General features: G+C 41.4%; 1 protein-coding gene across 1 annotated transcript in view; it reads left to right on the forward strand.

Moving 5' to 3' along the window:
* The first annotated feature begins 2632 nt into the window (after positions 1 to 2632).
* LOC104408948 (PDZ and LIM domain protein 5-like) overlaps positions 2633 to 14964 on the forward strand; it is a 36686-nt gene continuing 24354 nt past the window's right edge. The window contains exon 1 of the mRNA XM_010018696.1: positions 2633 to 2728. Within this exon, the coding sequence (XP_010016998.1) occupies positions 2633 to 2728 (96 nt within the window). The remainder of the gene's footprint in view (positions 2729 to 14964) is intronic.

Below are 14964 nucleotides of genomic sequence, written 5' to 3' on the forward strand. Positions count from 1 at the left end.
TCCTTGCTCTGGGCCGAGCAGGCTGGTCTCTGGGGTGCCCTGCTCCGCAGGCTTTGTGACACGCTGGGGTGCCACCGGCGCTGTGGTGCACCTTCGACCGAGACCAGCGCCCTGTGGGGCTGCCTCGTCCCAGGCTGGGGAGGACGCGGGGCTTCTTGTGCCGGAGTGCTTAGAGGGTTCGGTGGAGAAGCTGTGTAAAGGGGGTGCTGTACGGGGTTTTGTGGTGGTGCTGCTGGCCCCAGGCACAGCCATCCCTCCCGGGGCGCAGAGGGGCCCCGCTGGCCGCTTCTGAGCTCCTGCGGCTCAGTGCGCTGGTGGGCAGTGGTGCAGGCGAGCGTTTCTGCCTGCGTTTTGAAATTCCCCCTTCCAGAAGTAGATCCCCCAAGCGTTTGATCATCTAAATGGAAGTTGCACAACTTCACCCTTGGCTGGTTGGTTTGCACAATGCTCCCCACGTGAAGTGGGGTTGGTGGGTTTGCAATGCTTTCTTTTAAGGTGTTGCTTTAGCATGTTTTAAGAAATCTGTGAAATTAAACTTTGAGTGAATCTCCTTTGTATGCCATGCCTTCCTGGTGCATGTGTAAGCCTAGAGATGCAGACATGGCAGAATCGAGGGGTTAGAAAGGTGAGCGGTGCTGAGTGTGATCACGGTATTTCAGCATGTAGTCTCTTCCTTCCTGTTTCTAGTTGCTACAAGTGGAAAAGAACAGTAGTATTTTCTAATACAATTTAATCTTTTTGTAAGTCCGTTATTGTATCTAGCTGTTAATTAAAAAAGAGGGAAAAAGCCACACAAGTGCTTCAGTTTCAGCTGCTAGGTAAAGCTTTCTGCCTGTGCTAACGAACTCCTTGTGTGCTGGTCACTGTGGTTGGCTTTTCTGCAGTCTCTAGTTCATAGCGACCTGTCACTGCGGTGGATTTCATTGAGAGGGAATGAAGAGAATTCGTGTTTTTATATGGAAGGAAATCTGTGATTAATTAAAGCCCTCTTTTTATAAGGGATTCGGTGCACAGAGCAATTAAATGACTTGTAGCCTAGCTTTAGTGTTGAGTGAGCCCCCTAGGAGTCCTAGTTCAAACTTGGTGGAGGCTTTTTGTTTCTTTTCTTCCTCTTCAGCCACATAAAAGCTCAGCAGTGTGTGTTTTCCCCTCTGTACATTGGTGCTTGTTGAGACTTTTAAGGGTGGGTTTATTGGGCGCCTAGGGTCAGAGCTGCCCTTTTTGCTGGATGCCAACAAACACGTCAGGAACTGCACAGCTATCCAGGCACCTCTGTTACCCCCTCTGAATTCAGCTTCCTAATATGTATCGTGTTCTGTCCAGTGCCAGCCGCCCTGGTCTGGTTACCTGAGTGGCCACTGGTGTGAATGAAGCTTACTGTCTGATTTGGAAACCAGTCTGAGCAGTGGATCTCTGTTACTGCTAGCTTTCTCGGGGGTGACATTAAATGCCCATCCCTGCACTGACAGGGGCTGTGTGACAGCCCTGCTCTGATGGTCCGTGAGGGTGGGCTTTGTTTGCGAAGATCCACTGCCTCTAAAAAAAAACCCCAAATAACACAGCCCCCCTGCAGTGTATGAACAGCTAAGCCCTGGGTTTGTGGAGCCCCATGGGGTTTGCAGCCTGCTTGTGTTAAGTCCACCTTAAATGTCCCTATTACGAGTATGGAATCAGGCTGTGCCCCGGTGTAGTCTTACACCAGCCCGCTCTGGTGAGCTCCTGCCTGCCTTCAACCATACAAAAATAGACGGCATCCACTACCTAAGATGTCATTGTAACGTTACTTATCTGAGGCAAACGTTACTTATCTTTGACGCTGAACGGCAGTTAGGTGCCTCGGCTGCCTTTTAAAGGTAATTTAAAAGGCAGGAGATGCCTGGATTTGTGGGGAGGCAGATGCCTGTTTTTTGCTTCCTCAATATTGAGTTGTGGCTGTGGGTATTTCACTTTAGTTCACGGCTTTCGTTTGGGGGTTGGTTTTAAGATCTGTTTTGTCTGTTGCATTGTTCTACCAATATGAAGCTATGCTATAAAAATTAAAAAGTCACAGGGTTTTTATTTTCTCCTGTTTAACTTCAAAACCGTGGTGTTTTGACATTGTTTTGAAACTGTCAGGACATAATGCATTTAGAAACAAGCTTTGAGCTGATGACATGGAAGCATATGATATTAATTTTGTTAGAAATGAACGTGCCAGTAGTGCTAATTTCTTCCGTACTTGGATTTAAGGGATACTATCAATTTGTGCTTGTCTCAACATTGACCTTTCTTAAGATTAGCTTTAATGTTGGGGGTTCCCCCTCTTCCCCCCCATGTTAGTGTTAGTAAGAAGTAGTTGTCAAGACATCTGTTGCTGAGAAGTTTTCGAAGTCCCAAGTCCATGTTACATTCCCTAGTTATGTGGCTTCCCAAGCTATGGAGGAAAACCAACATATGAGGAATAAAAGCACAAGTAATGACTCACCTGGTGTGTGTTTGTTGGCTGTTTTATACTATGAAGGGGAAAAGATACAGAAAGAAGGCTTTCAAAATGGTGGACAGTGCCTTTTGGTTTTATAGTCTTTAAATTAAAACTCTAATCTTCTTCCACAGGCATCAGTTCTTTGGATTTGATCCTTGAATACTAAACAACATGAGCAACTACAGCGTGTCTTTGGTTGGCCCAGCTCCTTGGGGTTTCAGGCTTCAAGGAGGCAAGGATTTCAACGTGCCTTTGTCTATCTCTCGAGTAAGTTCATGTCCCTCTTTGCCTGCATGTGGGTATCTGTTATGCTGCGGCCAATCTGCAACCTTCAGACATAAGTATGCAAACCCATTAATTAGAGTTGCTGGGGCTCAACTTGCCCTGTGGTGGTGGTGGGGGTAGAAGCTGGGAAAATAAATCATTATTGTCTGAAGGCTCCAACAAAATTATCTTAGTAAGGGTATGTTCACTTGAAATGTTCATTTTGTCTGCATTTATTTATGCAACAAGAAAAGAAGCCACCCTTGAATTCACCTCCCTGCGCTCACCCAGAAAATAGAGATGCAGGGGCTGGCAGGAAACAAGCAATTTTCTGTGCACGGCTGAGCCTGTGCAGTTCAGATGGGAGGCAGTGGGGAAAAATCACTCAGGTTACCCTTGTTTATTCAGCAGCTCTTAGCAGCTTGAGGATCTCCTGGTGTCTGTTCTTGCAAATCCTTCTATTTACAATAAAAAGGCACTTAAATGACAGTAGCTGTAAATAGCAGTTCATCAGTATGTGCCTGAGTGAACATGACAGTTTCTCATGAATGTTTTATAGTATATGTGCTCTGAACTGGTATTCAAAGGATTTGAGGAACTAAATCAAAACAAATGTGATCTTTGTACCCACGCACTATCTAACTAGTTTCCCACTTTAAAGCCATGTTTTCAAGGAAGGCTGGTCTTTCCTTTCCTGAAACAGGCTGAGTTTCAAAGCCTTCCTCATACAGCTGAAGCACTTAATATATAAAATAAAGGGATGAACACTATTGAATTTATAGGATCATTGGAAATCTCTGGGTAAAGAAACTAGCTCTGTATCCTGGCACCTTTGAATTTGGTTTGGAGCGTGGAAGCATTTATGTACAATGACCTCTTTTCTGCTGACAGCTCTCCTCTCCCTCCTGCATATTCATTTAGTTTAGTGACAAAGATGAATTATTTTTACACCTGTTGGGACTGCAGAATTGATACTGCCCTGGAAGACGGAGCAGGTTTCTATTTGGGTTTATGCATCATGGGAATATTTTTAGCTAATCTCAACTAGTGATTCAAACCCTGCCAGTTCATTTAAACTTGGCTTATTCTATCTACCAGTGGATTATGCTGGTGAAGTTAAAATGCAGTTTGGCTCCACAGAATTACTTTTATATGGCTAAAATGGACTGGAGAGCTGTAGAAATACCTATGTACAGATGAGTACAGATGATATCTGAGCCAAAAAGGGGTTGAGAAGCAGTTTATTCCCAAATTGCAGGGATTTTCAAGCTAAACTGTAATTCACTTTCGTGTTCAGTAGCTGGTTACTGTTACACTAATGAGAAATAGGAACTGGGGACGCAGATAACGCTATCTTGATTTGATGGTAGAAGTGCTATCATGATAAGGATTTGCAAAAGCATAAGCTCCTGCCTACATAGGGAACTTGTGCATGGTACTGATGAGCAGTTAAGTGCTTGGAGGCAGTAAACCCCGTAGTAAACAGCTAGTTTTAGGAAAGGGGAGTACTTTCTTTGTAGGGGTCTTTGCAGTCCTGGAGATCTAGAGTGCAGTCCCACTGTTAAACAGCCTTCCTCTAAAGAGGAAACATATGTTGAAATTAGTCTAGACTACTACTTCATTGCAGGAATCAAATATGGTGTTGCATGGAGTAGCCTAGGGGAATTGGCCTAAATAGCTACATATAAAAGCCTCAGTTATGGGATTCCCTAATGACAAACGTCAGCGCCTGCAAGAGGAGAATGTAATGCAAGATGTGGACTGGGGTGGTTTTAGGACTTTAATTTGTGCATGGGAAGGGAAAGCACAATATCCAGTTCACCTATTGTACCTTAGCACTGCTCTACAGCTGAACTGTTTCGTCTTTCTTGCAGTTAAGCATGTAACAGTATGCAAATATTAGACTGCCAAAAAAATGGTGTGTGTTTTGTTTTCTCTCCTTTGGACTAGGAAAGTGCTTAGTTCTGGTATGTCAATCCAGCTTCGGCCTGATAGCTAGAAAAACTCAGTGCTGTGTTCCTAGTATGCTAGAACAGTGCGTACCATTCACAGCCCCCCCAGCCCTTCTTTTCCTGATGAAGCATAAATGACTTCCTGTGTCTGAAGGCTGCTAATTAAATTATTTTAGCAAAACAGTAATGAGAAAGCAGAATTATGTTCTTTGGCAAGGAGGACTTCTTCGGTTTCGTTTTGTTTTTAGTTTGTCCTCTAGATGCTGAGGATGAATCTGGTTGCGCTGCTGAGGGCTAATTTCCTGCTTTAGTTTTAAACTCCTTGAAATTAAGTTCAAATAAAGTATAGTTTACAAAGCACAGAAAATAAACAGCTTTAGAAACCAGTGTATCTGAAAAGCTAATCACTTTTTAGTAATGATTTGAACAAATTAAGGTTTCATATGGTTCTTTGGAGAAAGTTTTTAGTAAGTTATTGAGCTTTGTACAGAATGCAGTTTTAATGAGTGTATTCCTTATTACCTCTGTAAGGTAAAACAAGCCTGGTTTGTGTTCTTCAGTTGAAATTCTTAATGTCAGCTAAGGTGTAGCAGGTTAAAATTAACACAGTGGTAGCAGTAGCATTTGATTTTTCGTGAGCTAGTATATTGTAGACTAATTGAAGCATGACCAGTAGCAACAGTTATTGCAGGGTTATGTCAGTCACTTTATATAGCTCTTATACTTACTTATATATACTTATATTCTGTGTATACTTATACAGCTGTACACATTTCATGGTAAGCAATATATGTGATGTTGGGTATATAGCCTTATAGTTAGTGGCATAAATCAGCACAACAAAAATACCTGCAGTACCTTTTATGTATACTTGTATCTGGTTGGACTTTAGCAGGGTGGCTTTTCACATTCCTTTTCCTTATCTTGCGAAGGCACCCATCTGAGCCCTGCAGAGCTATTATGCAGGTCAGGAATTCAACACGGGGAAGCCGATGTGACGTGGAAGTGGTGATGGTAGCGTGGTGAGGGGTATGGCTCTCACAATAGAGGGGTCAGTGGGAAGGAATCTGCTCTGGGTGTAAAACAATTTCATATTTGCCTTTCAACCGGGAATAAAGGATGGGTTGAGTGGTAGATCTGTATCTTTTAATAACCAAGTAGCTCAGGCTGCCACATGTAACTGTACTGTAGGGCTTCCAGGTAGTTTATTCTATAGTGGTACTTGTATAATGAGAGGTTGTGACCTGTGACCAGCTAGCCTGCAGTGAGGAAGGTAGAAATTACTGAAGCTGAGGTATGCAAACTTAGATTATTCTGGGTTGCTGTTCTTGCCTTTTCCTCTTGGCATTACACATTAATTAAAGAAGCAACTATTCTCTTTATTCCCTTAGACCTATGTTGTGGTGCAAATCTGGAAGAAGAAAAAAAAATAAATGGAAAGCTAGAACAGATAAGAACAAGTAACTGAGATATGAGGTTATTTTCTGGTAGCTATAAAGTAGCTGTTGTAGGAAATTACTAAGATTCATACTTTTTCCCTATAGAAGAAAAAGCTTATTATCTGTCCATCTGTCTGTAATATATGTAGTTATGTAAAGTGACGTTTGCCATAATGTGATTGTCTTTATATAAATGAATTGATTGCTTCTGAATCAACACAGAACACTGAAAAGACAACTACTTAGTAATATCTCCACCTAGTAGATTTAGGAGGCATTGTTCCAACACCTAGGAGCGTTGGCTACACCACAAGAATTTCAGCATGGGTCCTCCTTGTTTCTCAGTTATCTCCAAACAGAATTTCAAGTTGCAGGATGCTCTGCTAAACACCAGCTGAGTCAAAAAAAAAAAAACCCCAACCCTATTAAACCAAAATAATTGAAGATGAATTATTTTGGTTTTAATCATGATTGCCAATAACAAGGGATCTGCTATTGCTTATATCCATGTAGATCTGTGGTCTTGGATAAATCCCACTGATGCTAAGGTTATGTCCAGTTTGGGAATAACATTGGTTTACACTCAATAGATCTTTGCTTTCCTGATTTGTTTGCACAAGAGTTAGGGGTTTGGGTTTTTTTTTCTACTGAATTAAAGAAATGCAGTTTTGGAGATAAAGTAATCCAAGCACACTGCTACGTAGGACTCAGAGTGGCTGTTGGGCCACAGAATTTGGGGTTAATGGTATGTACAACGTGGTCTATGTTTACATGCAACACAGTGGCTTTTTAACAATACACGCTTCTTTAGAGCTTGAATTGACATTATATTTGCTTTTCGGGAGTTGGTTAGTTCCCATTGCTTAATTAATATGGTTATATTAAATAAAAATAAAATAAATATACAAAATATAAAATACATATATAAATATAAAATATAAGAATAAAATCAGTAAGCATGACTGTAACATTAGAATTGTCAAAACTGCTGTCCTCTGCAGATTGACATAAATAGTGTTTGGTATTGATGATGTATTGTGTTGTGATGACCTGTGAGAGGTTTAGATATTTGTTCTAAATATATGTTTGAAATGTTTGTAGCCTATCAAAATGTTTGTGGTGCAGTCACTAAACAGGGCTTGTCTCTGGTTTATGGCGGTATTTACCACTAGAAACAAGGAAATACTGAAGTGAAACCTATCTTTGAGCAGTTATGTAGCCTATGTACTATGTATGCCCTTCCATGCAAATACATGGGATGTTTTTTCTTCTATTTAAAAGTTACTTTTTTGTTCAATCCTCATGGCAACTCTAGCCATCTTCCTCAGAAGATGTTTTGCTATATGTCTTTCTCCTCCTGCAAGAATGAAATGGAATATGTCTCCTGGAAATGCTTGACCTGTCCAACAGCTCTGGTTTTATACTGTAATTTCTTCCAGTGTGTTTCCCCCCAACTTCTTCCTGCTTTACTGGTCACTTTGCCTCTAAAAACAACAACAAAAAACCGAAACCAACCAAAACCCAAAGAAACAAACAAAACCCACAAACAACAGAAAAAGGCCCACAAAACAAATGCCTCCCAAAACCAAACAAAAATCAGAGACTTTAGGAACAATCCTTTCTTTTTGCAGTTTTTAAGTTTTCAGTATTTCATCTTTTTCAAGTGTGTTTTTGTGTGGTGGTGTTGCAAACTTATAGTTGAGACTCACAGTAATGAATCTGTCAGCAAGTGGTAGACCCAGGGAGTAGGTGGAAGAGCAGCCCAGCTTGGGATGAAGTAGGGAATGCATGTGCATTCAAGCATGCATCAATACATCAACTGCTTGATATTCATCCCATGTGAACATACTGATGTATCTTCATGCTGGTATCAGGAGGTCACTATAAGAGAAGTTGTCTCCTTTTCTCTCCTGCTTTCCTTCCTTCCTGCCCCGGTACATACATGGTTACCCAGCAAATTACACACATGGGTGGAGCATGTATGATTGTTTTTGCACAGTGTTTGCTTATACAGCGGTTTGGCCTTGGCCACCTTAATATTTGGAAGCAAGCTGTTTTAATGGTACTAACCTGTGAAAATAATGTCAGTGAGAAGACAATAAAGGAAAATGGTGCACTGAATGCACCTAGAGCATGTCAGCTTTGATTGACTAGTCTGGCTGAGACTGTTGCCCTTGTTTGCATGAGTTATTTTATTAAGCCAAATATGTAACTTAGAGTAAAATTGGGGTTTTTTTGTAAGTATGAAATAAGTTATTGGGGGGGGGGGGGGGGGGGGATGGGGGAAGTGTTGGGACAGATTGAGGAAATGGTCTTTCAAGCAGGCGTGTGAAATAGGAGAGAAGCACTGGAACAACTGGTGGCCTGGCCAATAGTGATTGTGTCAGTAACTTTATGCTCCATCCTAACTGACTAAGCTCTAACTGGCAGCTGCTGACCTTGCTGTGCTGGTTTGATTTGCTACCAAGTTGCGATGGTTTGCACCAAATACAGCTGAAGATGTATTCCATTACTGCAGCTTCCTGGCACAGGGTCAAAGATACCGGCAGAGGTCACGACATTTACCTGCTGATCCTGCTCCGAGGGCAATAAATGCTGTGTTTTACGGGAGCTGTTAGTGCTTATGAAATAAATGGGATATTAGCCAAGACACACGAAGAAGTGTTATTCTGTTCTGTTTAATTCTGTTTACAAGATGCAGTTTACTGCAAAAATACTGAGAATGACAAATGAGCTACCAGTGCCAAAGTCTGCATCCTCTCTGCACCAAGTCCTGAAGGAGCAGGGTTTCTTTTTTGGGAACAGAGTGGAATATGGACAATTTTAATGCTCCTAGGTGCATAAGTGGTTTAATATGAGTGTTTTCTGAAAGTCCTAAGAGTGCTAGTTAGTGCTTCAGAGTTTGTGTAGTTGCCTGCAAGCAGCATCCTCCTTTAGAGCTCCTCAGTTTAACTTGAAGATGGAAAGAGACATCAGTTGGCACAGACTTTGTTTCCTGATTGCCTCTTTTCCCACTGCTGTTTAACCTCTTGTGCTGAAAATTGGGAAGAGGGCTGTGTTTCCCCTGACCATTTGTTTTCCTGCCCTTGTCAGTTCTGCTATGCAGTTTAAAGCAAGACAGATCATCACTGGAGTGGAGTTGGGAAAAAGGGAGGGCCTGGGGGAGAAGAAGCTGAAGAAAAGTGTCTGCATTTCACCTGTTCATGACTTTGTCAGAGGAACCTCCTTGGACTATGTAGGAAGCTAACTTATTTTAAAATGGTTCCTCTACTCATGTCATTCCTCCAAAAGTGAATCTGGCTGTACTGGGGGGTGAAAAGGAACCAAAGAGCTTGTAGCTGAGGGATATTCGATTGCATGTGTGAACATGTTTTTTGTACGTTAAAAAATGCTTGTAACTTTTTTCCCCCCTTGTAAGTGACAGTTTAGTTACCATATGAGAAGTACAAGCTAAATACTTCATGATGGAAAAACTAAAGTATTTGTTTGCAATGTCTGCTTCTCAAAGACAGATGTAGCGGAAAAAATAAACTGTGATTAGATGTTCAGAGCAGATGCAAAATTGGCAGTTCTTCCACAGGCCAAAAAGCAGGACCATTTATTGAATAGTAACTGCGAAGAAATTAGGCATATTTTCTTTGCAAGTATCTGGCCCTGGAGGCTTGACAGCTTCTGTCGACTTCTCCACCATTTGGAGATGCTATTTTTAGTGTAACTCTTTTTCTCATTATTCATTGGCCGATGGTTATCAGAAGGCATTGTGAGAAGAGACATGGTGTTGAAAGGTTTGTTTGTTTGGCTTTGGTGTGGAGCCAGGAGATAACATTGTTGGCTTTTTTTTTTTCCCCCTCATTTGTTTTGACTTTTTAAGAATAGATTTCATATGTTATCAATATAAGGGAAAGTGTGAGAGAAAACTCTCTTGTGTGCCTGAAGCAGTGGAAATACGGGAAAGGTGATATTCCTCCTCCCGGTGGTCAAAAAGAAGAGAAATTGAGGCTGAGGTTTGTTTGAACAAATAGGAGAAGTAGAAGTATGTTTACTTCCATAGGTGGCTCTTACAAAAATAGAGACAGAAGAAAAAGATGCCACTCTGAAGGCCAGTGTTACGCGAGTCTTTGAATGACTCGAGTCGTCAGGGAAAATAGGACAAAAGTTATCGGTTTAGGTTGCCTAACTATAAGAGGTCCTCGAGCTGAATTTGTGGAGAGCTGTGCTCTCTCTTGTTGGAAGAGTTGACATGGGTGGAAGAAAAAGGCTATGAAATTTGGGCACAGAGTCCTTTGAGGTGCAAGTATCTTCAGTTACCATGTTGACATTTGTTGCATTTAGGAGTTGCCATGCTTTGCCTTGCTTGTGTTTAGAAGTTTATACTGTCCTGCTTCTCTGATGTGTGTTGCTGAAGGCAGAGCTGATGGGTAAGAGATTGACTGTCACAAACTTTGCTAGCCTGGTTTAAATGCAGACAGGCTATTGCTGTAGATATGCTAGCAGGTGATTGTGGGCTGTATGTGTCTAGATTAGGGCTATGATGGTCTTAGCAGACAAGTTTGCTAGTAGATCAGGTTTTCAATTTCATTTGCTTCCAGGAACTGATACTGAAAAGGTTTTCTTCAGGAGCATGGTCACGCTAGTAATGCTGTGCTGTGGCAATTCAGTTCTGTCTTCTGAAGAGGAAGAATACAACCCAGAAGGCATTAGGAGCTTGTGCTGTGTTTGTGCTGCAAGAGCAGCCTCTCTAATGACTTGCCTAAAACTAGATATATAGGGAAATGAAATTCAGGGAAAGGTAGGATTGGGCAACAGAGGAAGAAGGAAACAAAATGTGGATGCTGTAAGGAGGGGCAGGTGCCACTCTATGACTGACTGCTGCTCAAGCACCAGGCAGCTGCATATGCCCATGACCGCTAAATGCTTCCGCAGAACAGACCTAAGGTTTCAAGCTGGGGAATGAAGGCCACCCTTACTGGACAGGCTGTAAAAGTCTGTTTTAAATGACTTGCATAACACTGCATGGGGTATTCCCACCCTCTTTTTTCCATTTCTCAGCTTCATTCATCACTTGCCTTTCAACACTGTCACTTAATGGGATGGTTCCACACACAGTAGCTTTTCATCTTTTATCACTTTGAGACACCAGTGCAGTTCCTACCACACAGTCCCTTGTGTACGCTGGCCCAAGAAGAGAGGTAGTAGGGGGACAAACTAGCATGTTATAAATTGAAGACTGTATTGTGATGTACACCCTTAAACAAGTGAGTATGTGCTACACCAATAGAATAAACTATACACCAAAACTACCGAGTAAGCAGCCGCAGAGCACAAAGAGACTTCTGCTGTCAGACACTTTATTTTTACTAACAGGGAAAATAGTAGTCTTCAGAGGTTTATGATGCAGAAAACTTGGAGTGAATTTAGTAATTCTGTGACACGTTGGTGACTTCTGCCTATATGCTATGAAGATTCAAGATGGACCAAGTGTTGAGTCGCCACTCAAAATGGGAAGATGCTGTGCATCCCTTGAGATTGGTGTTTCTTCTTTTAATGTAGACCGGAAAATTTCAAGTAGAATAGTCCATAATAATAATCCATAATAGAAAAAATACTATTGTTATTATTATAGTTTCTATCTCATTCTGATTTAGACTTACATTAGAAACTTCAGCTTAAACAGTTAAGCTTAGTAAAAGTAAGAGCAAGAGAAAATGGTATGTATGTAATTGAAAGTATGGACTCTTGCAATTGCTGTCAGCTGTGCCTGTAACAAAGCCCTGAAGTAAAATGTAATGCCTTGTGTGAAGTCCCATAGGATAAAAAGTGGCTCTTGCCAGGTCTTTAGTAGTCCTGTTGGAAAGGTCAAATGGTTTGCATGTTAACTGGATATGAAAGAAGTTTGACTTACCCTGGCCTATATTAAGGGATGACCTAATGCGGTATCTAGTTCTTACCCTAACAAATGATTGAACAAGTGATGTGACATACTTAACACAGGAAGGTACCAGAAACATTTATTTTGTGATAATTATTTCATATCTCTCTTGAAGTTTTGAATGGTTATTTAGATGCTAAGCCTGGATTAACGTATAGCGTATAAATTTCAGGATGGTAAAACTCCTTGTTTCTTAAGTTTTTGTGTTTATGAACATAATCAGATCATCTTTATATCTTCTTACACCCAAAATGTATTAAGCCTGTGCAGAAAATGACTGATGTGTGTCTTTTAAGTGTGGTGTTGTATTGGCTGTAATAGCATTTAAGATTTTTAAAAAGGAATTCTGTAGAGCAAAGGCAAAATGCTGTAAATATGAAAAATGCAGACAAATAAAGATATATTTTTGTTACTAAAAAAGATTATATCACTTTAATGGAAACTCTAACTATAGAACATTTTTTATTCAGAACCCTTAAAAAAAGACAGCTTTGCTGTGCAAATACTCCCTCTGCCAGACAGAGCAGCTTATTCTCAAGGTTTATACTATAATGTGTTATTAAAGCTTTTTCTTTCTAATGTACATCTTGTATGTGACAAGCCAGGCATAGTTTCAAGTCCAGTGCTGCTAATAAAGGAAACTTTTTTTGTCAAGTAAGAGGCCAAAACTGTTGGGGTTTGGGGAAGGAGGATGAGGCCCTTTGCCAGTAATTTCTACCTCTTCTCTTTTTAGTCCTAGACTTGGCTTGGTGTTGTGAAAGATACGGAGAGGTAGACTACTGGGATTGCTTGCTTCCAACTTGCTTATGTGTCTCTGCAATTCCTTCTATGCTGTTCTGTTTTTCTTTACCATATGCCTTTAAAAGGAGGGAAAACAAAGAGAAGCCAACAAAAAACCCAGTGGAGCTCTACAAGCCAGAGAGCTTGTGGAAGTTGGGTTGGGCTTGCTTTTATTAGACCAGTAGGGAAATGGAAGGCTTGTAAAGCTTTAAGACATCTTGGTAGGGTAAATTCTCTTGTTTCGTCTTGGCTTTCTGCAGTGTCTTGTCAAGTCACAGTGTTTTGAGTCCAGACTGAGTAAGGGTATTCTCTGGCTTAGTGTCTAAGGTGGTTTGCTAGCAGTTATTCAGGGATGAAAAGGCATCCCCCCCAAATATGTGTTCTGACAAGCAGAATATAATCCATCCTCAGAGGACAGTTAGCTAGTACTTTGTGAGGGACTGATTGCCTGGGTTCATGGCTTGATCAAGTGCAATGTATATGGTGATCAGGGGACGCAATCAACCTTGCAGAGGAAGCAGTAGTGGTTGGAGAGTAGGCAGCATTGCATCCTATCTGACAGCCTGAGTACTTGTTCTTAAATTTTTTCTTAATGCACAGAGAAGTGTGCATGTGTGTGTTGGGAGAATCCAAAACATCATCAGTTCATAAAATGGGAGTAAACTCCTATAATACCTGATGCTTTTCTTGTACATGAATTAGCAGCCACCCTTCTGTCAGTGGTAGTCATTGGCTGAAGAAGGCTGACAGAAGAAAATGTGTGCTTGCATCTGCATGTTGGAGCTCAAAGCTAACTCTATGGATGACACTCTTTCTCCATCAGTGCCCTAAGCAGGGGTAGTAAGTGGGACTGGTGCAGCTTACTTAGCCTGATAGGAGCTGGGGCTGCTGTCACAATGGTGGGGGCACATACCTGGGGACAATACAATTTGAAGTACCAAAGCCAGACTTGCTAGGACATGTCTGTCAGCGTACTAAGCTGCGAAAACTGCCACTGAATGCTTATTAAATTACAGCTTTTGTCAGCTATGGATACAGTCTATTCTCTCCACTTCCCAGCTGTCGTACTGGCTACAAGCAAAAGTCATTGTAGCAGGGCCTGACATGAATCTAGTTTAAGAGCATATGCAATTTGTAAATTAAATTATCTTGCCATTGTGCAGATTGAGCATAATGCTGTAAAGGCTAAGAACCCAAGCCTTGGCACTGCAAAAACACTTGCAGAAGTATAATTTTAGGCGTGTAAGTTGTCTCTGTGAGATGACTTCTGCTTAAGGCTCAGCCTATGGTGATGTACGTTGCTCCTCAGCATCCTGCAGTGCTTGGTCTTCAGACTGTTGTTACCAGAAGAAAAGAAACACTGACTTGCTTGGAGGAGACCTTTCCTAGCCAACTTTCTGCTTTCTCTCGAAGATGCATTAGCCAGTGACTGTTAGCTGTAACACCTTGAGATGTAAACTTAAACCTTGGAGACTGTAATTCTTGCCAGTATCTCTCTGGATAAAAGTATCACCATCCCAGAGGGAACTTTGATACTCTCTGGCTGGTTGAGTATCTGCTCTGTGAGAGTATTTTCTTCCATTGACACATCTATACTTGAACTTTAAAATGTAGAAACTGCTGATTATTAAAACTTCAGCTGATGTTAATGTGTTTTGATACCTGACCTGATGAAAACTGCTGCTGTCGCAGTCGACAGCCCCGATCAGTTTATAGCTCTGTGCTGGATGGTGTGGAATTAAATAACTGGAAATTGCTCACAGGAAACAGTTTACAGCAGTTGAAGTAAGGATTTAGGGCAAACCAGTCAATGTTGATGCTTTGCTTTGTAAACTCCTGTTGCTGGAGAAGGCAAAACTGCTGGGCTTTTTTCTCCTCTGCTTCCTCCTTGCAAATGTAAGCACAGTTTTGGCATGGTGATGGAGGCTGATGGTATAATTATGTACATGGTTCTGGACGCTTTAGCCATTGACGTCAACTGGCTCCTGACCTCATCAGCAGGATGGAGTGCCTCGAGTACTTTTAGTAACTCCAAATGCCTCCTCTTGTCACTCGTTTGCCATGTGTGCAACTCTGTAGTTGGTTTTATTGCATATCCCAATCCACGCCTGTTCAGTTAGCTCAGTGATTCCCATTCCT

The sequence above is a fragment of the Nestor notabilis genome, unplaced genomic scaffold (assembly GCF_000696875.1).
Source record: "Nestor notabilis isolate BGI_N333 unplaced genomic scaffold, ASM69687v1 scaffold20507, whole genome shotgun sequence".
NCBI classification, from domain to species: Eukaryota; Metazoa; Chordata; class Aves; order Psittaciformes; family Psittacidae; genus Nestor; species Nestor notabilis.